Source organism: Tympanuchus pallidicinctus, unplaced genomic scaffold, assembly GCF_026119805.1.
Source record: "Tympanuchus pallidicinctus isolate F22 unplaced genomic scaffold, pur_lepc_1.0 scaffold22, whole genome shotgun sequence".
Lineage (NCBI taxonomy): Eukaryota > Metazoa > Chordata > Aves > Galliformes > Phasianidae > Tympanuchus > Tympanuchus pallidicinctus.
In genome coordinates, this window is record NW_026294739.1 from 11,863,722 (window position 1) to 11,891,646 (window position 27,925).

General features: G+C 39.7%; 1 protein-coding gene across 14 annotated transcripts in view; it reads right to left on the reverse strand.

Annotated features, from left to right (window-relative positions):
- The window catches only part of DLG1 (discs large MAGUK scaffold protein 1), a 131,174-nt gene that overhangs the window by 95,708 nt on the left and 7,541 nt on the right, over nt 1-27,925 (reverse strand). For 13 of the 14 annotated variants that reach the window (XM_052686800.1, XM_052686805.1, XM_052686797.1 and 10 more), the window contains exon 3: nt 21,943-22,109. In XM_052686800.1, coding sequence (XP_052542760.1) covers nt 21,943-22,109 — 167 coding nt within the window. Of the gene's footprint in view, nt 1-12,721; nt 13,301-21,942; nt 22,110-27,925 lie in introns of those variants that run through there. The other variant, XM_052686802.1, reaches the window with a different exon arrangement.

Here is a 27,925-nt window from a genome sequence, read left to right on the forward strand (position 1 = left end):
GACAAAGACCATACTAACCTTCATATTGCATTAAATAGAATATGTCTCCCAAGTATTACTGCAGGCACCTGCCAGGCTGGTGGGATTCTAGTTGAGGTTCCTTTTCCCCTCAAGTACACCTTGAACTTGTACACCTCCAGGATACTTAGCATAACCCAATAAAAAATAAGATACCTTTTAGCATTCAAATGAATTAAATCCAATAAACTTATTTTAATCTCTTTTCCTCATAGCCTTAGCACATATAGATATTGAAAGAATACACAGAACTCCAAAATTAGTTTACGTAAGGAAGCTATGATACTGGTTTAAGATTACCTCATACTAACAGAGAGCTCTAAAGCAATGGTTGTAACTCTATCCTTTACTCAAGGAGCAGTAATTCCATAAGCAATTTCTGTAAGGTGAAATGAAATTTGAACACTAGCTTCATAAGCACCAGCGTTTGGCGCTAACTGCATCCATGAAGCTCTTTGGCTTTGCTATTGTTACTCCCCAAAATGCAAAATGACTGTTCAAATGATTTTGAGGAAGCAGTCAAGAAATGGAGTTTGTTTCTGCATACACTACGCTGCCAGAAAAATCATCTGCATGGTGCTTTTAGGCAAAGGGATTTATTTATTGAGAACACCATGGCCTGAAGATTCATTGCTCTTGTGAAAGTTAACTTCAGCAGCTATTTCTATCTCAGAAGAACCTTTTTGACAGCTTGCCGTGTAAACACATCTGCAGGAGTTAAGATGCAGCCACTGTGACCACCTTCAGTTTAGAACACTGACGTGCATCTGCCCTTCTTAACGAGCTTCACACACTCTCATGCACAAAATTTGCAATGCCCATCCAACCTGACCCACATATGCCCAAAATAAACATGGCTGAACATGCATTAAACAACAACAAAAAAGAATCCTCTGCGTTGTTTTGATAAAACACATAAATCAACAATGGAAAGATAATTCCTGGCAGAATAAGAAATCGACCTGTCTCTTTGGTTACCAAAATCTTGAGTAACAAAGCCCCATTAACTTCAGAAGGAGGGTGAAACGCTATTTTGGAAAGAGAAATTTGATTAATAGCACCAACTTTTTTTAAAATTTGCCCTGCAGTGGCACTTAAGCCCAGAACAGCTGCAATGAATTGATGTTTTTCAGTGATTTTCTCCCCGTGTATTCCAAGTCTGAAATTGTTCAGTGGAAGACACATCTGGGACATCACTTAGATGAGGTCCTTCATAAGCCTTGATAAGTCAACCCAAAACACACATGAGAATACTTTCCTTCCCCACTGATTGACCATCTGCATGAGCATTTTATCATAAACTTGTTTTTAGAGTTCTCTTTAGTACAAAAAAAGAAAGAAAGAAAAATCTCATGTCACATCAGATAAAGAACCCAGAAGTGTCTGCAATTATATTCCATTTATATGCAAAAATAATCAGGCTGCAAGACGTGAGCTGCACTGATGGACTGAGGAGCATTCAGAAATAATACTTCACTCTCCTCCCATAAAAAAAGCACACCTTGACAAAAGTTATAGGAAATCATGCTTTATGTGGCAGTTATAGGCCCTCAGAAGCTCACGCTCCAGAATTTCAAAGGCCCAGATAAGAACCTTTTCCACTTCCTCCTGATATTTTCAAACAAATTTAACCTTCCTGGAGCATGCCTTCATATTTTTGGTTTCTACCCAAGATGTTCTTGGGAATTAGAGGCTACAGAACTGACCAGTAGTACTGCTATGGAATCCATAACTCAGTGTTATTCCATCCTACTTAGAAACAAAAAAAAAAAAACAAAACAGAGAAATCTTTGTAACAAGGTAGGACTGAAAATGGATCCTTTTGCAAACTCCAAACTTAATCCAATAATAAGGAAGTAAAATCAGCACACAGAAACACTATGGCCTTTTTCTTCCTGTCAGATGGAAATCTATTTGATCTCCTTGATTAAAGACACTGCTTTCAGTATAGGGAATTTCAATATATCAGTAACATCTTTGTGAGGAAGAAACAAAACAGTGACTCTCTTCTGAATAGACTGTACTCTGATTGGAATACAACTTAGGAAATCCCTGAAGTCAAGAAATACTACATAACTTCAAACATATCAAACCTGTTCAGAAACTGCCTGTGGTGGGAGCAACCTTAGCTGGCTGGTTGGCCCACACCCAACCACCTGCTCACTTTCCACTTGGAAGAATGAGGGAGAGAATCAGATGGGCAAGAAAAGTAATACGCAAAGTATGAGGTGAAGGAAGTGTAATAAGTACAGGGAAAAAAACACAAATGAACGATGCAAAGATAATCACTCACCAGCTCCCAGGAGCAGGGTGGTGGGACTGACGCCCAGTCAGTCAACAGCTACAACAGAGCAACTCCTCCCCAGTTTTATGCTGAGCACGACATTAAAAGGTATGGAACATCTCCTTGACCCCCTTGGGTCAGCTGGGTCCCCTGCAACCTCTTGCCCACTCCCTGCCTACTTACAGAAGCAGCACAGTGATACAATAGAGAAGCCTTGATAGAGCAAACACGCAACCACTGTTCAGCTAAAACACTTGTTTTGCTGGGGGAGAGGAAGAGGGAGGAGTAGGACAAGGTGTGGAATGAGAGAACATTTTCTCAGGGCTTTTTGTAGAATGGATAATGCACTGAAGATCCCTCAGCTGTCGAAGGATTACTCAGAATCTGACTCATTTAATTCACCTTTTCGAAAGAATTCCTTTTGGAGCAGCGGTTTTCAATTGTGGAGTATCTTTTATGTGATTCGTGCAAAAGCAGAACTGCTCTTGAGTGACTCAAACTATTAACCAAGCATCTGTGCCTCCACTGGAAAAACAAGGCACAAGAGTGATTAAAAAAAAAAAAAAAGTGAAAAATCGAGGAGAGGAAATATAACTGTATATACCTTTTGTCCAGTGAAGCCTCATGCTACTCCAAATTCATCTCAATGGCTGCTCATGCTTCCCCAACTCAACATTCAGAAAAGCTAGCAATTTGCCATGTTTCTGCTCTACTGTTTTGACGTAGCACCAGAGTAGGTTCTAAGAGCCACTCACAGCCAGTGCAGATGAGATGCTTGCACAATACTAACAATGACTTGAGGGTGTTTTGTTTTTTGTTTTTATTTTAATTTCCTCCTCTACAGAGACAGAGAAGGCAAACAAATCAGTTCTCCAGTCCCACTGCCTAAAACTTGTGAGAACAGACCATAATTCAATTACAGAATAGTATACTGAGAGCAGGAGAGAATCTGAGCACCAACATGCTCTACTGATGCCCAATTATCTGCCATATTTAACTCTACCCTAAACTACTTACAGCTTGTACCATACTTTTTTCCTTGGCTTCTCTGTCCCCCAGAACCATCAGATTCCCCTGGCACAGCTGCTATTCAGCCAGTTCCTTCCCAGTTCCAGTACACAGCTTTACTCTGCACTTGCTGCAGAACTTGGCACAACTGCTTGCTGAGTTTCATGAATTGCCTTCTAACGCAATTCCCAAGTCACTGAGATCTCCTTGTGCCAAGGTCCTGAAATTTCTTCTGTTAGCCACTTCAACTAGAGGGGTGTCACGTCATTTTGCTTGGGGCGTGTTGTGTCACTTCAGCAACTAGTGACTTGTATTCACACTTCACAAATAAAACTTAGAAATTATTATTCTAGACTAAATCCCACTCATCAGCCCTGCATTACCATGTTTTTAAGCCATACTCCTTCAAGAAGAACCCTTTTCCTGCCCTTGTAAAACTTCAGCAGCTATAGGTAAACTGATGGCACAGTTCTTCAAAACTGAGCTTTCCTTTGTGAAATGTTTCAGCAAGATGCAATAGGTTCCTACAGAAAATAGCTCCCTGTTGTATCTTTGAATTTACTGTAAAGTTAGTATCCATTGCAAATGTAGGTCTTTCTTGCCTTCCTTTAGAACACCTGGAATATCGTACTTTAACCAAAAAGACAAAGAAGTTTTTAAATAACCAAACGGAGGAAAGCTGTTAGATCAGAAAAGCAGTGCTGACAGAATAGTAACTCTGAGGAAAAATATTAAAAGTACTTGGAAGTATAAAGCTTCTTATATCTGCTATAAAATCAGACAAAAAGCCATTTCTCCAATTTCTCTCAAGTTAATACAAGGTAAAACTGAACTAAACAGGAAAGAGCAAAGAGTAGGAAAAAAAAAAGAGTCCTTCTCAGCTTTGCCTTTGGGCAAACTCATTTTGCTTTTGATTTAAAACTAACTCATCTTACTTGTCCATTACTGTATCTGGGTTGATAAGAATTTGCTAAAAAATCACTTGAAAGTGACTTGGTTTTGGGAAGTAGTTTTTGTTTGGTTGGTGGGGGCAGAGAGATTATGTGTGTGTACACATGTTTAAATAGCGAAGCCTTCTGCAGTGAACATAGACCCTCTCAATTAGAAAGGGCACAAAGAACTTTGAATGCAGGATGACAGAGCATCCTGAGTTGGCAAAGGCTCAACAAGGATCATAGTGTCCAGTTCTTGACTCCACAAAGGGTAACCTAAGAGTTAAAGCATACATTAACAGCATTTTTCAAATGCTTCTTGCATATCAACAGGCTTGGGGCCATGACCACTCCTGCAGGTGGGAAACAAAATAATGCAAAGTATCAACCAAGATTTTAGAGTTTGGGGATCAGCAAACCTGCATCCTGTAATCTAATACCATAATTCTTCACTCTTCCCCACTTTTCAGAAGCATCTCCTCGTTTTTTTAGTCTTAGTGGGCAGAGAAAGCTGGGCCAAGTTCCCTAAAATGCAGATTGTCCTCTTGAGGAAAAAAAAATATCAGAACAGTAGAGGGCAGCATTTCTCCACTCACAAGGACTCTTCACCTGATACCTGTGGCAATTAAAGATAAGGACATAAAACACAAAACAGCCTTACAGTGAACTGTCTCACTTTCTGAAGTCTCCATTTTACAGCAGTACACTTTCACAGCATATGCTACACAAGCCTCAGAACTGGGGTTCTGATACTGGGGTCTCCGACCCCCATTCAATCCTTCAAAATTACTCAAAGCGAGACAAATCTTTCTGCTGAGTTTCTCAACACAAACTCCTAATACACAACATAATATGATCGTCGAAATCACCCAACTCCATCATAATGAGTTACTATTATCTGAATTATTATTAGAAAAGGCTTTCATTGAACTAATTACATTTAGCAACAGGAATCTTTTGATTTGCAGCTTCAATTTATTTTGGTTTAACTCACGTTGTTCATGTTTTAACACCCTGTTTGACAAGTCATTGCTATCTTTGTATTTTGGAAGTATATTCCCTTTGTAGTCGAGACAAGCTCTTCCACTTTTCCCCCCACAATTCAGAGTGGCAATTATAGAGCACTGCCTAAAACAACACTTTTCCATCTCCCAAGTTGCCCAGATGGTCTCTAAAGAATATTTCACAACCAATAAAAAGTAAAATCAGGAAGAGTTAAAAAGACCATGCTACTTCTAGCTCATCTTCATACTTTCCTGCATTCCCCTGAGTTTCTGTTACTTTCATAATATCAGCTATGCCATGTGATACTATGAACAGCCCAGTAGGAAGGGAGAAATAGGGAAATTGATGCCTATCAGATAAGAGATCATGATTATTTCCAGGACCATGATTATTTTCTGCAGAAGAGTTAAGCTGCATTTACTATTAATGAGTCACTGAATTTGCCACCCCTCCTCATCTGGAACTGTTATAAAGTACAGAGTCCCACTTCAACAAAGAACAGAGCAGTGGCAGAAGCACTCACAGGCTGTCTACCTGCACTGAAGGAAGATGAAAGCAGCAGGTTAAAAAAAAAAGGCTTTATGTAATAAGACAGTGCTATGTACAGCTTAAATTGTTATCAGTGCTAACTACAGAAAGCAGTGGGGAAAAAAAAAGGGGGGGGGGGGGTGGTATAAAAACATCTTGGTTGGTTTTTTGTTTTTTAAAAAACAAACTGAAGAATAAAAAATTTCTTTCTGGTAACATATCTGTAGAGGTACAGGAATATACTACAAGTCTACCCTGCACTATTGGGAGTTACTGCATACTTCCCAAGAGATAACTAACAAGGAAAAGTAAAAAGTTGTCTGTTACAGAAGAAAAATTGCCAAAGTCCAATATTATAATATTATGGGGACTTCAGAGTTACTACATAAAGAAGAAACCAAGTGTGTCCAAGAGGAAAGCTCCTGAGCTACCCTGCTTGTACCCCCCTGCACAGACCTCACAACATGCAAGCAAAGCATTTCTTGGGAGTGTCAACTGCACCAAGGCAATAAAGGCACCACAAACAGGTAGCAAAAAGCAGCCACCACACCGCCTGTTTTTCCAGTATGAAAGATATGCCATGCTGGTAAGTAAAAATTCACTGCAGAGCACTCCATTGCAACAGCACACTTGAGAGAAGCCTAAACCACATGGCTGGCACACTCAGCCTTGCACAGATGAAGAAGGACAAAAAACGTCCTCAGCATTCATTACAAGGTATGTAGGCACAAACAAACCCACTGTTAGAGAACATACAAAGGATGTAAGGCAGTCTCTCTTCCAGGCAGTAGGGTTTGTCACTAAAATGTCCCATGGACTGTTCATTCTCCATTGGGCATGCAGATGGGCTCAGAGAATGCTGATGACTTCTACCCACATTGACCTTTAAGACAGTGGCCCTCAGTTACACTTTCACTACGTATTAGAGTTTCATTAAAGCATATCCTCCCCTCCTCCAAGCCCAGGATGCAGCAGTGGCTGGTCAACAAAATTACCACTATGTTAATATTGAGTAATATTCACTGACAGTGTATCAAGCTATGATTAAGAATCAAATAAATAAAAAAGTGAAAAGAAAAGCAAACCTCACATCCTGGTGAAACTGTATTTGCAAATCAAGTGCTGTGCCCACCTGTGAAACAGAATCAACAGTGGCACATGAGAAAAATCAGCCAGGGAGTTCAGCCTCCTGAAATGGCATCTGAATACAGAGCAAACCCTACTTGGATATTGTTTTTCAGAGGTTTTTTTGAGCAAGGGGTTGGGCTGTTCTTTTTCTTTTTTTTCTGTGGATTTATTTTTTGAAGAAACCTAAATACCCTGCCTGCTGAAGGAATCGTGCTGGAGACCATATGCCCAACTATGAGCAACCCTACATTTATTCACCCACTCTTTTCTCCCAGTTTTCATTACAACAGGAAACAGTGCCAGAGCTGCTCACTCTGAGGGTCCGGATTCACGAGCAGCAGCCAAAAAGACCAAACATTTCAGTTCTCCTGTAGTGAGAATAGCTGTTCTCCTCCCTTCTCCTTCCAGAAACGTTGATCTGTTAAACCCTATCATTTTACCTGTCTTTTCAGCTGCAGCTGAGCCAATTGAACTGCTCCGCACACTACAATTCTCTATTCCAGCAGATACCTTTTCACAGATCCAAGTGCTCAGCAGACTTCTCCATGAGCTGCTTTAACTCACTAACCACCAGAAAAGCATGTTGTACTCTACTGGGCTTCCAGCACATGAGCGAGAAGCTGGAAGCATTCTCATTTGCAGCAATCCAATACATCAGGCCACTGTCATACCCAAAGCTACAGACTGAACTCTTCTCCCACAATAAGGACAGACAGCAAAGCAAAACTGATTAGGAATAAACATTTTGTTACTCCCATTAATCCTACCTGAAAAAAGAAAAAAAAAAAAAAAGTCACTCAAGTTGAAATCACCAGCTCCTCTGACATAAACTCACAGAGTCCCAGAAGTGAGTTCAGAAAATGCTTTGAAGGAATCTTTTATACAGGACAGATTTTTCCCCTTTTTGTTGCTGCACTCAGCATCTTCTCCAAATAAATTCCACACCATGATCTCAGTGCACACTGATATTTTATAGCCATTTCTTGCTAAATCAAACACATCTAGAACTCACACACTAACCAGATGTAACTAATTTCCACTACACATAAGTAAGTACCAACTTGAGGACAAAGATGCAAAATCTTCTGGCAACATTTACCAGCTTCATACAGACACACCAAGAGTTGGCTCAACTACCTCATGTCTTCAAACTAGATCAAGTACAAACCTTGCTGATGCATGCCTGCCTGAAGAACTATGCAACTCTATTACCTTTATCAATGAAATAATCAAGTCTAAGCTTCTACATACTTCAGTCATTTACAAAGAATAAGGAAACACATGCACTAGGATACGTGCATATGAAGCACAAGACTGATACCTTCGTCCTGTATTTTATGTGCCCTGCAGGGAGATGGACAAGTCCATATAAGAGAGAGCCACCCAAGTTTACCAAATACAGAGCAATTGCCTCTCACACAGGTTTTCAGGGCCAGGGCACTGGTGGCTGGTAGAACATCACATCAACAGAAAGATGATGATTTAAGAAAAACCATTTAAAGAGAAGTGGACAAGGCTTACTGTATCTTTGTAACTGATACACAGTAAGACATTTTCCTAATATTTGCTTTAGCTTATTCTCTTATGCTTGCCTCATAGTGCTTTTCAGATTCTATGCTTCAGACTGCTCTATCATTTCCATCGCTGTCACTCTGTGTCATCTTCAACTTCTTCCTCACTCCTGGTGTCTTCAGTCATCTCATCATCTTCAAACCTATTCATCCACAGAACTCACACAAGTCACCTTTCAGTTCTGTCCATGGAATTTGAAGTAGTCTTTTATTTACTTATTTTTAAGATCTTTAGCTCCGACTTTTGGATTTAACCAATCTCTCACTGGTTCATGTTATCCTGGGCTTCTTCATTTGCTATTAAGAGTCAGAAATACGAACCCTCGCCAAAGTCCAACCTGAGCAATAAAAGTTCAAGTAGTCTTTACAAACACAACAAATACCTGCAGTGAGGATATAACTTTTCCCAGCATGACTGCAAGTTCAATATTCTCTCCTTGTATTCCTCATCGTTTTTTGTCAGATACCCTTTAAGTCCACCTACAGTACACATTCCTCACTCTTAACAGCACACCTCATCTCCTATTCCGAATGCCAATGAGCCAATCCCTCAGTCTGCAGGCAGCCATCCTTCGTTCTGACACCTACCAGCCATCCTAGCAGGCAGCTGTTTCTTTGGCATTGCTTTATACTGCAAGATTACATACAGTAGCAGTTTCATACCATCTGCCAACACTGCCAACATTACTGTGATGCACAGGTTTTTTTTCTTTCACTTCCAAAGTTTTTTTGATGACTGATTCTGCACCCATTTCTTCAACATTACGACCAGATGGCATATCAAAGCCAAGTGGTATCTTATTTGCACTACTCAATTGGCTCAGCAGACAACCATGTTCTATAGGCAACCCAACACATTATGAAATCTATTTGTTCTTTAGTGAAAAGAAATGGTTGCAAAATGAAATTACAGATGTCAACTTTGAAGGGCTGTTTGTGGACTATTTAACACAGTATTTAAGCTTTTGGTGTATTTATTTCTCATGTAACTGAGTTTCTATCTCTACAGTTTTAAATTCAAGAAGTTCTAGGATTTGTTCCTCCATTTTAAAAATGCATTCTCCTTTGGGCCCAGACAGTGATTTCTGCATCACAAATACATGAAAGCTTTCCATTTTTACAATCTTGCCTCCATTGCTTCACATTTCCTTCCATCATTACAGTCTACTCACAGTATCTCCAAAAATTTAAAGCTCACAATGCAACTTCTCCTTATCTCCTCTCATAGTCTTTGTTATGGCATAGCTGTAACATTCTGTGACAAGTCCTATGGAAAGCCACCAAAAAAGTGAAAAAGCTGGAGCACGATGAGGAAAGGTTCAGGGAACCTGAAAAAACAAAAGCTTCAAGCAGAGCTAGCAGCAGCCTTCCTACACCTAAGAGGAGTTTAGGAAGAAAACCTAAACTGGCTTTTTGCAGTGCACTGCAGGAAGACAGATGATGTTCAAACAGACAGGGTGAGGGTAAATGAGGAAGCTACCAAAGGCACTAAAAGGAGGAAAAAAAAGAAAAAAAAAAGCTGTATTTATGAAAAAGAATTAATCCTCAGACCACACTGCCAGAAAAGTTGTCATATCTCAGTTGCTAGACATTGACAAGCCCTAACCAGTCAAAGCCCTCAGTGACCCATTTTGAGTTTGATGGTTGGGTGAGGTCACTTCCACAGGAGAGATCCTGTACCTGTAGGCAGCAGGTGAGGAGGAGCAGGAGGCGAGCTCCATGCTTGGGCTCCCGGAGCCTCCTGCCCTGCGCTGCCACATCGCTGCTGGCCCAGGTGACCAGCATTTTCAGAGACTCCTGATTTAACATCTTGGGGAGGGAAACAAAACAAAAAGGAAAAAATAGAAACCTTCATCTTTCTTTTTGGTACTAAGCAAACAGATCATACGTGCTCACTGCCTTCTGAAGATACCACATTTTGGCTACTGTGAGAGACAAGGTGCTGGACTGTATCGACAGGACTGTGAGGCTGTCCAAGCAGCACACTTCTTGGGGCTTTGAAACAAAAACTGTATGCAACAATCATTCTTTTGCACTACTGGCTTATGAGGAATATTATTTGAAGAAATTTAAAATCAGATGTTCATCTTTAATGATTTTACTGAATATATACAACTGAGTGAACAAGTTAACAAAGACTGCTCAAAAGCTGCTCTTCTGGAAAAAACAAAATACACAGATATGAAAAATCATCAAGTGTCAAGTACTCATTTAAAACTGTTACTTAAATAAAGTCATTACTGTAAGTGCAGCCCACGTGCCTGCTCTTAATAGTATCCATGGTTGCAGTGATGCAAATTTGCCTACCTACATCAAACCAAATGTGCCCACATAAGGAGACAAAAAAAAGCCCTGCATTAATCAGTGTTCTTTGCACTGGTTGAGTGTGAAGAAAAGCAGTAGTTTAAGGACTTATTTTCCCATCACAAACAGACCTTCATTCTTAATTAAATGCAGTACAGTGATCAAAGATCAAATTAGGAAAGATCTCTCAAATTCATTAAAAAAAATTTATCTCCCTGATCAAATTCTCTACTTTGCTATACTGAAATAAAAAGTAGTAATGAATAGTTTCAAATATCTTTTCACTCAGTAGGAAAGGGAAGCATTTAACAGTGCTTCTAATCGTATCATGCATTTCTTTAATGCTGACTTCAAATGTCACACGCATTAATTTACATCAGAGAAATAGTTTTGCACACAACATTAAGGAATGTATTTTCTATTAGATTACAGCCTCCGAGTCATCAGATGCACTGATGTTCACAGAGAAGTACACAGTACTTTCATAAAGCTTCATTTTAAATAAGCAGCTTCAGATGAATATGCCAGGCAGTGCAACATTGAGCTAACGGAGGCCAGAAGCTCTTGTTAAACAGACTAGAAGGATTAAGAGGTGGTAGGTAACTCCAGGTAGAGATGCAGATCAGCCTAAGCCAATCTAAAGACTTCTGTTGGAGAGAGGATGATCTCTTCCTCTTCCGTGCAGCACTGCTGCGAACAGCCGGACTTGTGTGTTAGCTCTCATAGGGCAATGCTGGCTGAAACACAATTCTGCCGTGCCAGAATCAATTTTCAATTGTCTTAACTTCTTGTACGAATCATTTTTCTGCTCACTGGGATCATTATCTGATCCTAATCTCACTGTACCTAAAGGAGTAAAGCAGCAACACTAAGAACTACTGTAATCAACCAAACTTGTCATTTTAAAGGGTAGGTTTCACTTCCAAAAAACCAACAGCTTGGACACCAGAAAGATTTCTTTGCTGGTGACAGATGAGGTAACCTCACCCACTCCAATCAGCCTGTGCTTCTCTCCATCAAACAGACTCAGAAGCACCTTTACCTTGGATCTTATAAGAGCTATCCTCAAATCCATGCATTATTCTTTAAGATGTTTAGTTTCATTCTGTTCCAAAGAACAGAATGAATGTGCTTCTGAACAAGCTGCATTGTCTCAAATTTCCTAAAAATAACACCAGAAGCCAAACTAGATTGTTAAAAGTTTAAACCTGCAATTACTCAAATATCCATGAAAAAGGGAACAACACAGGACAACAGTTTACCAACAACAAGAAAAATAAAAACCTTCCAGATGCCAACAAAATACAAATTCTCACTCTATCCACATTTCACAATTAGTATTCACATTAGTATACTATCCATTTATGCATCAGATTTTACCTTTACCAGTTACATGGATCGCATTAAAAAAAATCACAAACAAAACTTCTTTGTAGCACAGAAGTAAAGGCACTAAGCTATTTGGGTGCCTCCATCTCAAAGCAGCAAGATTTCCTAATTAGAGAACATATGGGAATATAACCATCCCTAGCAGGACTTCCTAAATTCAGCATCTTTCCTTTTAAACACGTCCTGATAAGGGTTATGTAAAACATCACTTAGAATTCCACTCTACAGAACAAAAAGCACACTATTACATTAGCACACTTAAGAGTGAGTTCTATAAGAAAGAATCTTACTGCAGAATGACAAAAACAAATTCACCATTCTACTTCATATATGAGTTTTTCAACGTGCATAATCAGCTCTGACAAGAATTATGTTCTGTGACTGTTCTTAGCAACAACTACAGAATGCACATTCACAATTGGTGCATTTAAAGTTAAAACAAAAAAACAGCACTAGAATACCATCAAGATGTTCTCATTACAGGGAGACAAAATTGAAAGAGAGGTTCAAGAACTCAAGATCACAGGTATTAATCAAAAGCTTTATGATCTTACCTTGGTCGTCACAATGCATAAACAATCCATTGCTTCAGCATAGCAGGTATTTTTCCAAACATTTAAGAGGCTTATTTTCAGTCCCAGCAAAAGATCATCTCAAATGAGAAGCACTCTTACTGAATAGTCAAAACAGTAGAATGTGAGCCAGGTTCCCCTTTGGATTCATTCAGAGGTAGAAATAATGTGAAGAAAAAGAGAGAGCAAACTAAAATACAAATGCTGGAAGTTTCATAAAAGATTTTTAACCTATTTTGACTACCTACATCTGAAAAACTTGAATTTATCCTTGAAAATATCTTACAAAAGATGTCAAATCTCATTCCATACCAGTTAAGTGCCTCCTCATAGTCTGTTTCACATACTCCTCTTTCAGGATTACCTAACAGATAAGAGTCATAGGGATTCATTTGATGAAATGCACTACGAAATTATTTTACAGCAAAAAATCTCAGTTCAGCTTCTCTTAGCTTGTTACAATTTCTAAAATTAAGCTTTTGTGCAAAAATAGTTAAGGTTGCAAGCAAGCATTTCTCCTGTAACATTATTTCAGCATTTGTTAGCTGCAAAACAACTGATTTCCTAAGCAGTAATGAATGGAATATTCCACGTAGAACAGGGAGAGAAGAAAGTGGCAAGGAAAGAGTAATGCATATTGCAAGAGAAATGCTATTTTGAGCCTTGAATTAACCTAGAATTTCATTTCCTTTTGTAATGCTGTAATGCAATGACAAGGCAAAGTTTGTATGCACAAGCATAGCCTTGTCAGCCTGATTAACACAGCTGGGAGAAGTCAAACATTTGGACACACAAAAAAACCAGTTTGTACTGTGAAACACTAACACTAACTAATTTGTGCAGTTGCATGCACAAATTAGAACCTTGCTATATTAATCCAGCACACAAAGCATTGGAAGCAACCAGTTAGCCTTCAGGTGAGTTATCCTCTCCCATTAGGTCTCTCCCCACCTTTGCTGCATAAACAGGGAAGCATTTTGAAAAAGCATATCAACAGACCATTTTAAACTTAAATTCTCAAATTATTATTTTGTGCTAAGCCTACAATATACCACCAGACAAATCAATGGTATATGTGCCACCAAACAAGTCTAAGTCTATCTACCCAGAGCATTCTCACAACACCGTTTCACTTTAAAAACAGGTTCCAGAATCAAGTCCCACCAAGTCCCCTGGTATGCATTGCATACAAGACTGTTCTCTCTCCTTTTTCATCCTTCAAAGAGCCATTCTTCACATCACATCATCTGGAACAATAAAGCTTAATTCACTCTGAACCCGCTGGATGCCTGCAAGAGGCTGTGCCAGCACCTAGCAGGCTCAGTGCTGTGCTTGTCCCCACACTTGCTAGCCAGAGCACAGCACCAGGCAGCAGCCCACCTGCCGCTGCAGTCACCCCCAGCTCACACAAGCCTCAGCTTAATGCAGTCACTGCTCACACAGTGACATCGTGGCCACGGGTGTGTGTCATGATGAGACCCTGACTTTGAGGGAGGCATGCACACCCGTGTCATGTAGCCAGAAACAGAATTAGTTTTGTTTTAATTGAGTGCCTCAACGAAAGCCTGGCTCTCATGGAAGTGGCAGGGCTGAGGGAGCACAGGCAATACAACAGAAGCACCACATGTTGAATAGTATCAAATAGAGGCTGGCAGGCCTCAGCTCACGAGAGCTATGAAGCTAAACAACAGCAATGCTGTTTTCCCCTCAGCAGATATAAAAGTAGAAAAATTCCGCAGTTTTACTCCACTGGACTCCCTGGCTCTGCCCTATTATACATTGGGGGAAGAAAAAAAGACAAAAGAGAAAGAAGTTAAGAAATAAGGAAACTATTTTTCCTAAGATTGAACATTTAATTTTGCAGACAAATGGCACTTTTATAGGACATGGGAGAAAAGAAGGACAACAGAAAATAATTTCCCCATTTCTAAATTACTAACATAAAATCATTAAGCATTAAGCAAGAAAAGCTTGCTAACGTGCAAGCAATTAAAAAAAAAAAAAAAAAAAAAAAAAAAAAAAAAAAAAAAAAACCCTCATCTCAGCTTAAATGGGATGTCAAGTTTTATCTTACATCATTCAGCCATCAAAACCAGGATTTCTACCTTGCATGTTGAAATCAAGGCAGAGATTCACACCGTCTCAGCTGCCTTGGAAGCAGTTCTAGTATGAACACCAGGTGAAGGTTTACCAATGCAGGGATAAACACACATTCAGATTGATGTAAGACTCAACCCAGACAGAAGAAGTAAAAAAATTCTGTTCAGGAAACAGAGAAGCAAAGCAGCAACCAAGCAGCTGGAACCCTCCTTTATCAGAAGAAAAAACAGGCATGTAGCTCAATGCATTCAGGATACTCCTTGTACAAAATATCCTCGGATTCCCCAAGTCTTTGGAGAAGACTGATTGCTCAGGTGCTTTGAGCAGAGAACTTCATAAAGCACAAGGATACAAAACCAAGAGAAACTGAGCAAATGCCCTTTTAGGTGGCTTGGCACACATCTAGCAATGTCTCTTAATGGCTGGCCCAAGGCAGCCCACACGTGAGCTTCCTGCACAAACTGCAATTCAGGAGCTCCCAATGGTGCGCAAGCTCTGTCTGTCCATCAGTTGTGCTCTGTGTATCAAGGGCACAAATCAATGACCTTCCTCATCACTCAGATTTCTCTCAGCCACCCTGCTCTAAGATTAAGCTTATACAACCTAATCCTGGCTACAACTGATTTATTCAAAGGTGCTTTCCTCTTTCTTTTCTTTAAATTCTTAGTCTTCTCTGGGAATCCTTTAGAACCAAGGATCATCATCTTCCCACTCACTGTCATCTTTTTACCAAGACCAGTAGCCAATAAACCTTGTCACAAAAGGCACCTAACTGTTCAGATCCACTATTCATATGAGCTGTGCCAAAGACAGCAATTCAGAGAGCATGAAGAGGCATTGCATGTTGAGGTTTCAAATGGATGAAAAAACTATTTCTCAGTAAATGAATGTCATCGTGGGGCACGTCCACACAGAATGGAAAGAGACCAATCACACGTACTGTAGTGGCAAAGCAAGACACTTTGTAGCAAATGCTAGTGCACATTTTCACAAATCCAATACACAGATGGATAAGCTCTCAGAGTACATAAGCTAGCAGTTTCCAGCCCATAAACATAGTATCTGCATGCTTTTCATTGGAAATCCTGCTCATAAAACAAACAAATTTGAAAACATGAGTCAAGCATTCCTGAGGCTTAGCATCTTCAGAAGAAACAAGAACACAGCTTCTTGGTGACAAATCTCAGAACTCCCTGAATGACCAAGCACGTGTTACACCTTGGAGCTCAGACAGACAGAGTTGTTTCAGAAAAATGACTATGTAAAAAAAAAAAAACAAGAAAAACAGAACTGAAAGTTAATCAACATAATACATTAACTTGGAAACTTCTTTAAATTGTGATGTGAGGAGCAACAGAAAGACCCTGAAGTACACCAAAAACCTGAATCAATATCATGAAGAGCATGAAAAGCACTATTTTTAATGCAAAGAATAAGACACTTGTATGCAGTCAGTAAGCATTTCTTAGACACTAAAATCACTATTAGTGCACTGAAATTGTAAGCAGCATCACAATCTGTTCATATTCATATCTATTGAAAAATAAACATTTGTTCTGTCAGCTCTATGTCACACCAGCAGCAATCACCAACATCTGTTCTACCCAGTTCCATTCGCTGCTACCTGGGCCATTAACACTGAAAAAAACAAAGCATTACTCAGCTGAGTAATACACAGGGAACAGATGGGATTTTCTCATGTTGAATTACCTACCAATTCTTTCAGGTTGTACTTGGCAGGCCCTTTTTTTTTTTTCCTTCACAGATCTATTCTTCCAGCATGAAATTCTTTATCTACCAGACATGTCACCAGATAATTAAAGGAAAATCCATGCATATATAAACCATACAATGAATAAATCACAAAAATTAAAATAATGCTTTGGAAAAACACCAATTTTGCAAATATTTTCATCCACCAACAAGTTATAAAAGCACCGATGGTTATTTAAATGTTAATTTGCTTTCCAATTCTTTGAGAAAACCTGTGTAACATACAGCTGTCACAGGTATAACAAGAGAAGCAGGCTCAGCTGAGCTTTTTGATAGTACATCAGTTCCTCAACTTCAGCAGATCTGAAGAGATTTCAAAGACCTGGTAAAGATCAAGCAGTAGCATCACTGCAAGCATTATCTCAGCTCCTTTAGCAAAGAAGGCATTAACATTTTAAGATGCTGTAACCTAACCCAGCTAACCTTAGAACCTGGATGCACAATGCTATTGTTACAAGATAAAAAAAAACAAAACACAATTGAAGGTAAATTTTTAGAAACAGTAGAAATTTACTGCTTGCGTATGCGTCCTGAACTGAATTCTACTCCTTTATTTGTACAAACTGTCTAGGTTTTAAGAATTGAAGGAAAATAATAGCAAGCCAAATGTCATTTCCCTCCCACCAAGTTGGCATAGAGAAAGCAATGAGGATCCTCAGACTACACACTATACACTCACTACAAGACCTCAGACTCTACACTATCAGATGCCCAAATAAAACAAGCATGCTATTTCTGCAGTAAAAGTAGCTGAAAAACATACTGGGCAATACACAAGCACGTGCAACACAAGCATAAAGCAACAGTACAACAACAGGTTGCAGAACAATCAGACACAGCACGCCATCAAGGTAGCCAGCAATGAGTCTGTACAAATATTGAGGACATATTTGAAGATGATCACCATGACAGGCCTAGATTTCCCCAGGAAGCACCTGTTTTTGGGACAGGTACAACCGACTGCGTTTGTAACGGCCCGATGAGGGGCCTTTAAAGCCGACTGCAGCAGAGAAACAGAGGCACAGCATCTTTAACACCATACTCTAGGTAGGCAGGTAATGCTTCTGGGGATTTCCTCTAAGACTCTGATTAACCATCTGACACACATTTCCAGTATGAATACTAACTGCTACAGACTATCCATTATAAATGAGTGGTTTTCTTCATTGCCCTGGAAAATATACCTCAAGTTCCTTCTCCATACAATGTTCTCTCATCTTAAGATGTTACATAGACCTATCAAAAAAAAAAAATCTTTGAAAAGTTAAGACATCACTGCTTGCTTTGTGGGCACAACCAATTCTCATGCTGTACAAGAAAATTTAGTTTAATTCCATCTCTTATCAAAATATTCACATTATCTTTTTTTGTATGGATTTTGAGCACGCTCTGCCTGAGCCTGCAGAATGCTTCAATAGCAAAGTCAGCTAACAGCATCTAAATGTGTTACCAGAAGCACAGTAATACCAAGGGAAACTATTCCACTTTGCTTGGCACTTCTATTAATACATCTGGAATACTGCACCCAGCTGCACCACTGCGTGGCCCCCCAGCATGGGAAAGATGAAGATAACCTGAAGCAACTTGTGCAGCAGGCCATCAATACAGTGAGGAGGTAGAAGGATTATTCCATAGAGAGAGGATGAGGGCACTGCTCCTGATTTAGCTTTAAGAAAAAGTTTCAGTATGACCTAAAAGAAGTCTCCCAGTACCTACAAAACAACAGGGGCAAGTGCATCTGCATCAGAAAGCTGGGAAACAGAAATCAACTGAAACAGATTTCAAGAAGTAAAAGCTTTTTCCCTGTCAGGATAGTCTAGCACTGGAACAGATTGCCCAGAGAGCTTTTATAGTCTCTGTGTTTTCATTAACCCTTAGCAATCTGACATTTTCCATTAGTGAGCCTGGATGATTCCACGATTGCAAGATGATTAAAGTTTCATTTCTACCTTGCCTTGGCTGGACACTTAGCTGACTGGTCTGTAATTTATTTATTATTTCCTCTTCTATTTTCTTTCTATTACAAGAGAAAAGAACTTGGCAAGAAGGACTTAGAAGACAGTAAGCCAGATACTCCCTACATGCCTGATTCAATCTGCACATGCCCATATGTTTGAACAGGGAAAACCACAGATCAGCCACCATTATTCGCTAAACACTGAGATCTGTTAGCCTAGCTGTAACAGTAAATGTTCTGGATCAAGTTCCACCATCAAAGCCAAAATGTTTATTTTCAGATGGGGTCATTTTTTTCTTTTCTTTTCCCCCCACCCCCAGTTTCTAAGATGAAGTTGGGGCTACTTTTACATCGGAGAAATTAACAAGCGTTTGCTATTCAGCTTGAATTAAACCAACCAGTACCTCACCGAGTTAAAGGAAAAAGAAGGAAAAAAAAATTGTTTCCTTAGCAATGAACTCCTCAATTAGGTCAAGGCAGACTTCACCGGAGATTCAAGTTTCACCACGTCCTTCCCAGGCGCGCAGCGTCCCGCCTCCAGGTGGCGCTACAGATCACGGCTCGGGCCCTACGAGCGCCCTGCAGCACAGACCCTTCTCCCAGGGACCAGCACGGAAAGCCAGCTTTACACGCCTTAACCTACATTACCAACGCACCCCAAGCTCAGTATTTAACGCACACCATAGAGCTACGCACCCGTTAACCTTTTCCAATTGAAACGACAGACCTTCTACTGCTCCTCAGCACCGTAGGGATTAACATTCCTGTCCCGCTTATCACTGCCTTGAATCTTTTTTTTTTTTTTTTTTTTTTTTTGTACTGAAAGCTAAAACAAATAAAGCTGTCAGGAAGCACAGAAAGGAAAGCAGATTGCTGCGAGCAGGAAAACTGCAGTCTGTAGCTCTAACTTCCTCTAATAGGGTATCAATGGGAATTACAAAATCTACTGCTTTGATCCAGAAGTAGCAAAGCCAAAGAACTCTGTTATGTTCCATTAAAAACCCTTAGGTAAGCTAAACTTGCATACCACTACTCCATGTATATACAAGCACACATTGCTAAAAAGTCACTTCCAAAGTCAGCTGCATAGAAAGTTCTTGTAATACAATCCTCATTCACTACAGGGAAGCATTCTATCCCCACTCCCAAGCAACTTTCACGTAGAGCAAGTGTCAGCTGGAAGAAAACCCAGTTGTTCCAGAGTAACTACAGCAGAGACATATCAGTAAGGCAAAAGAAGTGTGGTTTAAGGCATGACACTCAAGGACAACCACCTGCAAGCAATAAAAACTGCCCCACTCTCATCCACTCTTGTCCTACCACCTAAAATAACGTCCAGGTCATCTTGTACATTGGTCTGGTTATGCCTGGTTAATGAGCTACCATTCATTTGGGCATCAGCCTTGCAAGTCTAAAAAGTGACCGTTTCCGTATAGAAACACGAACCAAATGGGGATGCTAAACTCAGGTTCCCTCTGATCTCTAATAAGTTTCAGTGAACAAAACAAATCATTAGGTGTCACACACGCTGTAGCAGTATTAGAGGCTGACTACACCCTTACACTGATTAAAACCACATTTATAATGGAAAAAGTTCCAAGGAAAAAAGCATATTATTGAAAGCAAAATGCATCAAATTTTACAGATTAAAAATGTTAACTTTTATTACTACGCATAGCAGGTGTCAATATGTAAGAATTTCCTCTGTTTCTCTTTGTTTGCCTGGTTGGAGGTAGGGCTGGGATTTTTGTTTGTTTTTAATTTCAAAATATGGAGGGAAAGGTATTAAGAAAAAACAGTCAGCAAAGAAGAAAATTAAGACTGAAAATAAGTACGACCATATGTTTACTATAACAACTGTTATATATAGCTCATCTTTCCAAAAAAATATAAGATATACAGATATGCTGAAAAATGCAAATGAAATTAATACTGAAATTCCACACTTCAAAACTCTCCATCTATCCAACCACAATGTGAGAAAATAGCACTCCTAATTAGCAGTATTCTAATAAAGTCAGGTCAGCTTCGCTATGTGTGACAAAGACTGAGAGAAGCTTAGTTTGGTTTTGCATAAATTAACATCCACACCAATATGTACAACCATGCTTTCAAATAGTGGAAGTAAATGCAAGATTCAGTTCATATACTGAAGGTCAAAGGTTTGTTTGCCTTCCACAGGATACTTGAGACAAGTAGTCTGGAGGACAGGTGGCTTTGTCACAAGAGTCCAAATCTGGGACACTTAAAAGAATAACAAAGTAATCCACGTTATATCAGGTTAGTTCTTGTAATTATACACCACTGCCTCTGTACTGCACAGGAGAAACAGTTGCTTCACCTAGAAAACAGCTCAGCTGAGACACTTCACTAATAACTGTGTTTAGGACTTCTTGAGTTAGGCCTACAGGTAACGCAGTTTTTTCCATACTATTTCTCATACATCCAACATCACTGAATTTTCTCCATAAGTGATAGCCCTTAAAAATGATTTTCACTAAGGCAACTACAGCAGTGGCTCACTCTATACAACCTCATGCAGCTAATACCTCAGAGACAAGAGATTTCATGTTTCCCAGCCTAAAAGTCCACATTCACAAAAATCAAAGGAAAATAATTCATTGCTGCGTTGAAAGTTCAACTTCTAATCTTTGAGATGTTTGATTACCTGCAATCCTGACAAAAATACAGTACACCAATGTTGTGCAGTTTCTTGATGCAAAGAGATTGTAATAATGATTCTTAGCAGTATATAACATTTATCCCTGGCTAAGCTAAAAAGTTGGTCTTTTCCCAACTAGACATCTTCCAAACTCTGACAAGATGCAACAATCCAGATCTCCTCTACAGAATTTGACAGATTCCATAATAGCTTCAATAGCTCAGGTTCACTCAGTAAGGCATCCTGAGGACTTCATCTTTCTGGGTGGCACACAGCCCTGGGCTGCCCTACAAGACACAGCACTACTCCTTCAGCAGGTCTGCTCACTGCTCTTCCTGAGCTCTATTACTATTTAATAAAAACAAGTCATTTTAGCTTGCTACCTTTAACCACTAGAAGCTCGCACACATTATGCAATACTGCCTGTACTTAAGGCACACCTGAAACAGAGCTCACCTCCTTAATGACATACAAATGAGACTTACACAAGAAATGCAAGTAACATCACTACTTAAACTGAGGGATGGAGATCCTGGCTTATTGAAAATACACCCTTGTCATGCATTTACTTCCCTGCTTCATTTTCTCATCACTTAACAGTTGCTTCATGGCACATTTAATAAAAAAAAATATAAACATATCAAGTAAAATGAACACATCTGTTACCTAACATTTCAATGGTAAAAAAAAAAAACAGCAGAGACAACATACCTCTACACTTGGGCTAAGGCTGCTTGGCAGTGTTTCTGATGTCACTGTTGTGCTCGGAAGGCTGGAGAAGTCCCAGGTATTCACAGGCTGTATTGGTTCAGATGGCTGAGAGTGATCAATGCATTTTGGATTGTCGAGTAAGGTCACTTCATAAAATTCTTGAATATCTAGAGACACAAAAAATTGTGGTTAGGTTCCATAGTTATGATGATATTGTGAGTTTAACAGCATTCTCATCCTGCAAAACAAATTAGATAGCTGCTACTGGATATATATATCACAGATGAAGCCCTATCGTTAAGATCACTTGAAGCTTTCCACAGGACACACAATTCCCTGTGCCTTGCATCTCAGAATGCCTATGTCCCACTCACTTCAGGCTTTGGTCACTGGCAGCAGTGCTACCAGAAGCACAGGTTGCAGCAGAAACAGCAGAAGCATATGGAATAACTTCAGTGGAACAGCAGAAAGGATCTATGTATCTGTGCTTCAGCTGATGCTATGCCTAACCTGAGGGAATGCAGCCTTTGGTCACCTGAAACCCCTATTCAAGGGCAGTATTAGAAGATCTCCTCCTGTGGTATGTACTTAAATTAAATGACCTCAGAAACACGAGTATATCGATGAAATCAGCACCAAGAAAGTTAAAAGGAGTTAGGAAAAATGAAATTGACCGAGTTATACAGAACAAAAATAAATTAACAGCTGATGACTCAAGTAACAGAAATAGGATGCAAATTGAATGGTATGAATTAGTATGAATTCTAAGTCATGTTTATCAACTAGTAAGTAAATTTTTGTAATAAGTAAGTTATTTATGATGATTCAGCTGGGAATTTCAGGGGGAAAAGAATCTGGCAGCATTAGCCTTTGTTTTTATTTTCTACTGACATCCTATCCACTGCACGAAGCACTAATTAAAAATGAAAAGCAAAAAAAAAGGAAGGATCAAGCATCTTTCCAGGGAAATTTAAGTATCCAAAACTTGCTACCACAACAGTAATCATTCACATCAAATACATTCAAATTTAAAAATCAATTTAAATCTAAACGGTTTATGCTAAGGGAAGGACAGGGGAACAAAGAACTTAAAAAGCTTTTACTCTCTTCTTGGAAACAGAAAAGCCACTACACAGAGATTGCAACTTATGTTTTTCATTACAACAGCTTCACAGAAGACAAGCCCTTCTGACAAGGTTTGTCCAAGCAGGAAATAGGACCCAGCAAAATGTATGTAGGATTCTCATCTGCAGAATCCTGTTGCTTCCCAGCAGCTCCCCACAGACACCAACAGAGGCACAGTAACCAAATTCCTTTACAGATGGAGCAGCACCATAAGAAAAACACCACATAAATGAGAGACTTCTTACTGTTTTGTTGGTGTTCCACACGCAGGTTTTTCCTACAGACATTGCGCTCCTGCTCTTTTCATGTTCAGAAAACTCTAATCCTCAAATTCCATTTGTAGCTTTTCTCTTAGCAAGAGAAATTCCTACCAACTGCTTACATTAATTTTTAAAGTTACACTTGCTCTTTGCACTGCTGATTGGAAGAAAGCAAGGGCTACAGAAGACATTAAGTGACCTAGATATGCAGGAGCAAACCAACCTCAGATTTAAAGGCAATTTGTATCTCTGTCCTTCACATTAGCTCCCATAGCTGCATTAACATTAATGCATCAATCAAGTGCAGTGAGTAAAGATTTTTTCCTCCCGATACACTGCTTTGTACATTGAAATAGGCAACGTTTGGAGCTGATTCTATAGCAGCAATCCACATCAACCAGGACATGAAGACTACTACATTATTTATGGGAAGGGGTTATTTGTGCAAGTGTTTTACAGCAGAAATCTAGGGCATCTACTCTCAATTCTGGTACTTCTAAGTCTCACTGCCAGCTGAGGTAGCCAATTGTGTACTGCAGAATGACTTGCTTCAAAAAGCACCTTATTTCCCATACACTATTTCTCCATCTCTGAAGGACACCATATATTTACTACCAATATATACATATGCAACCTACTATCAGGATTAGTCTCTGTTTATCCTGAACTTGCTCCAAGTAAGTAACAAAATTTCCTCAGAATTTAATGGCTAGAAAATATTCTTTCTCTTAAAAAATAAATAAATCCCAACATCCATTTACACTGGCTATTCAGAATGCTGACGGTGAGCACTTTTGAGCACAGCCTGGCAGTCTGTGCATCTCAATGCACTAAGAGCACAAGGACTGAATGCCGGATGCTTGTATTCCATGAAGTCAGAAATTCAAGCAGTACTAAATCCAAGCTATTAAATGTTTTTATCTGGTCTATTGCTGTGCGTCAGCTCACAAAGATATTTCCTTGTGTGAACACACCTGACATAGCCAATGAAGTCATTTTAATCTGAAGACGCACTTTTCAAATGAAAAGTTCTGCTGTTTTCCTTGTTCTTGTAGACAGTAGATAGCAAAATACTTTTTTTTTTTTTTTAACTTACATTTATGATTTCCTCCTTCCAGCTATGTTTTTTCATATCTTGTCCCCTTCCATATTACTTCCCAGTGTTTGTAAATCAAACAAGACAAAAACTAAGTTACAGAAAAAAGGAAAATTCAAGTCAGAGACCAGTAGAAGTGGGCACAACTTGTAACGAGAAGGAAAACATTCAGTGAGGCTGAGTGACACTTACAAGTAGCTGCACAGTTTCAAAAGAGCCAAAGAGCCAATAAGTGATAAAGAGTAAAGCTGGATGTTGCACTGACATACCAAATCATAATTAGATTGGTATACTGCCTAAACATCCCAAAATTAAGCCGTATATTACAATGGATTATGGTAAAATTTAACTGTGGTATGCCTGATGTCAGCATCCATTTCTGAGACTTCAACTGCCAGGTTCCTGCTACAGACAGCTCACCTTCACAGTTCTCTTCCTGGGCCCTCAATGGAAACCTGGGCTGTAACGTAAGCTTTGGGACAAGCGTGCTTTCATAAAGCTCTCAAAAAAGGATTCGCTGTTTGCCCTTTTCTTTTGAAAGCAGGTAGAAATTACTCTGAAGTGATCTAACAGCCAAAATGCAAGAAAATTAATGGCATGCTTAGTTTAGGGAAGTTCTCCAGAGTAGATATTTGCAAACCACTGACGTTGTCGGTACTCAGAAGGGCAGACCCTCCCTGAGAAGAGGCCGGTCTCTGCTTTCAGAGCAATGTCACAAAACAAAACTAGTGCTAAAATTCACCATTTTAGTAGTGACTGTACAGTTTAAAGGCAGTTTTGTTTCCAGGCTTCACTGAGCCTGTTACAGGCAGGAGCACAAGAACCAGTACAATGTTTTTGGCTTTCTGACAGGTATGAAACAACTCACCAGAATCCTTTATTTATTGTTGTTCTTCAGGTTTTATTTAAAAATCCTAGTAGCAAACCTTTAATGTTACGGTATGAGGGAGAGAGCCAAAAAAACACAGGCATTTACTACTTCCAAAAATGTGTTGAGCTATTTTTGGTGCACTTTTTTTTATTTTTTAATTAGAAAGTCATTTAATGATCACAGTAACTCACTGTTCTTAGGCTTTCCGTTTTTACCCTCTAAGCATTTTGGCTATTTGGGGGTTATAGGTGGTTTTCCTTAACTAAACACCAGGAAATTCCACACAAACTTAACATTTTGTGGACTAAAACACTGACACACGGTACTACGACAGACCACAATGGACACCGTGCAGGTAAAACAGCCAACTGTTGCCCTTAAGCCATACTCTACACGAGCTGTAAGCTTATCACAGTACACACAAGTTAATGACATCTGTATTTGCAATATTAATTATACACTCACTTGAAGATTCAATTTCAATATACTTAACACCACTGTGCACAAACAACAGTTTATTTAACAAGTGCATATTTGTTTGCTGTTTCTGTTTTTCAAACAAATCTGGTGAGGGGTCTGGAGCACCGGCCTTAGGAGGAGTGGCTGAAGGAGCTGGGATTGTTCAGTCTGGAGAAGAGGAGGCTCAAGGGAGACCTTCCTGCTCTCTATAATTACCTGAAGGAAGGTTGTAGAGAGCTGGGGGTCAGCCTCTTTCTCTCATGTAACTAATGACAGAACTAGAGGGAATGGCTTCAAGCTGCGCCAGGGGAGATTTAGGCTGGACCTTAGGAAATACTGCTTTTCTGAAAGAGTGGCCAGGCACTGGAATGGGCTGCCCAGGGAGGTGGTGGAGTCACCGACCCTGGAGGTGTTCAAGGAACATTTGGATTTTGTGTTGAAGGACACGGTTTAGTGAGTACTATTGGTGACAGGGGGATGGTTGGACTGGATGATCTTGAAGTCTTTTCCAACCTTGGTGACTCTGTGATTCTTCACTGCAAGCACTCCCTGGAGCAGACAGCATACTCAGCATCCAACTCATCTGAATCCACTTAGTTCTTGCCTAGTACCAGTTACAGTACGTCCTTAATTACGTTCCTACATGCCCCTCAGTTGTGCAGACCTTATATTCATCCCTCTATCTTTTTTAGGCTACACTGTCCTAACTTGCAATCTCTGCTGTTCTCTCTGCAGGAGCCACCTCCTACTCCTGTCACCAAGTTGTTACTTCTCCATCTTGTTCTATTTCTATTCCATCCTTCTGAAGGCCACTAAAAAGGAAGAGACCAAAGCATTGTATTATATGAGAGATCTGGGCACAACCTGGATTTTTACAGTGGGTGTAATAATCAGCATCAGTCTAACTTCAACTGCCCTGAGCTGACATTTTCATGGAGCTCTTTACGTTTTCATATCAGCTCCAGGTGGGTGATGGTTAACTCAGAGCCTCTAGCAGTAAGTTTGGTTTGTTTGCTCTGCTGTGCATCATTTCAGATTTATTTGCACTGATTTTCAGAGGCTATTTAGCTTCCCAGTCTCAGTTGCCTTTCTGCAACTTATCCTTATTAATCTGAATAAGCAAATGGTCATCTGAAGATTGTCGTCTCAGTGCTCATCAACTTTCAAGGTCACCCATAACCATTTTTGAGTAACAGAGAACCACGCGTGAATTGGAAGTCACTGAACCTCCCTTCCAAGTAACAACTGATAATTTTCTCTTATGTCTGGTTTCCTACTTCTTTTTCTGTTTGCCCACTCATTGAGAGGCTTATATCAACTACAAAAACACAAGCCACTACAATTTAGAAAATGGCCAGCAATACCCTACAGCCTAGCATTAACTCAGCATTCCTACATGCTCACAATACATAGAAATCGAGTCTTTGGAGTTCAAAACAGGCATTTAATGAGCTCCCCAGTCTAGGTCTCACCAAAGCAGCATAAAAGAATGAGAGCCTTGAAATCTGTTCTCAACCATTTGTGTGTTCCACTCTGCACTGACATCAAGGAAGTATTTCCCTCCTAGCAGACATCCAGGCAGAGAACAAACCCATTTTGGCCAAACAAGGTCAGAAAGCGACAAAATACAGACTTCAGAGCACACAGCATTTTCAACCATGGTCCCTCAGGCTTGCAGTGATCAAGGAGCTTATGAATTCTTTCACAAATTGACTTACTTGTATTTCACTTTAATATTTCACCTGAAGATCCTTTTAAGTGAATATTTCCTCCATCATCTCCCGTTGGCCTGCTTCTTATAAGACCTTTATTCATCCAAGTACAGCAGATGCAAACGTCTGATTTTTCCAAATACATGCTTCAAAAACGAATAAGTCTGCTAACAGTTCAACCATCTATGTAGGCTGTCCAGGAAGATGTGTCATCCCATTATAAGTTACAATGGTCTCTATCCCCCTCCCTAGGGGGAAAAAAAAAATAAAGGTGTCTTCCTTACTTAGGGCTTCCTGCTAAAGCAGCTGAAGCACCTAAAACTTAAGACTTAAAACTAGTAGAAAGGAAAACAAAGGTCAAAATGTTATTTCAGTTCAGAGCTATTTGAGACGTATGGCTTCTGCCAAGTTCTGAGCAGCCCTACATAATGGATAGACAAAATGTGAGTGGAGTTATGAT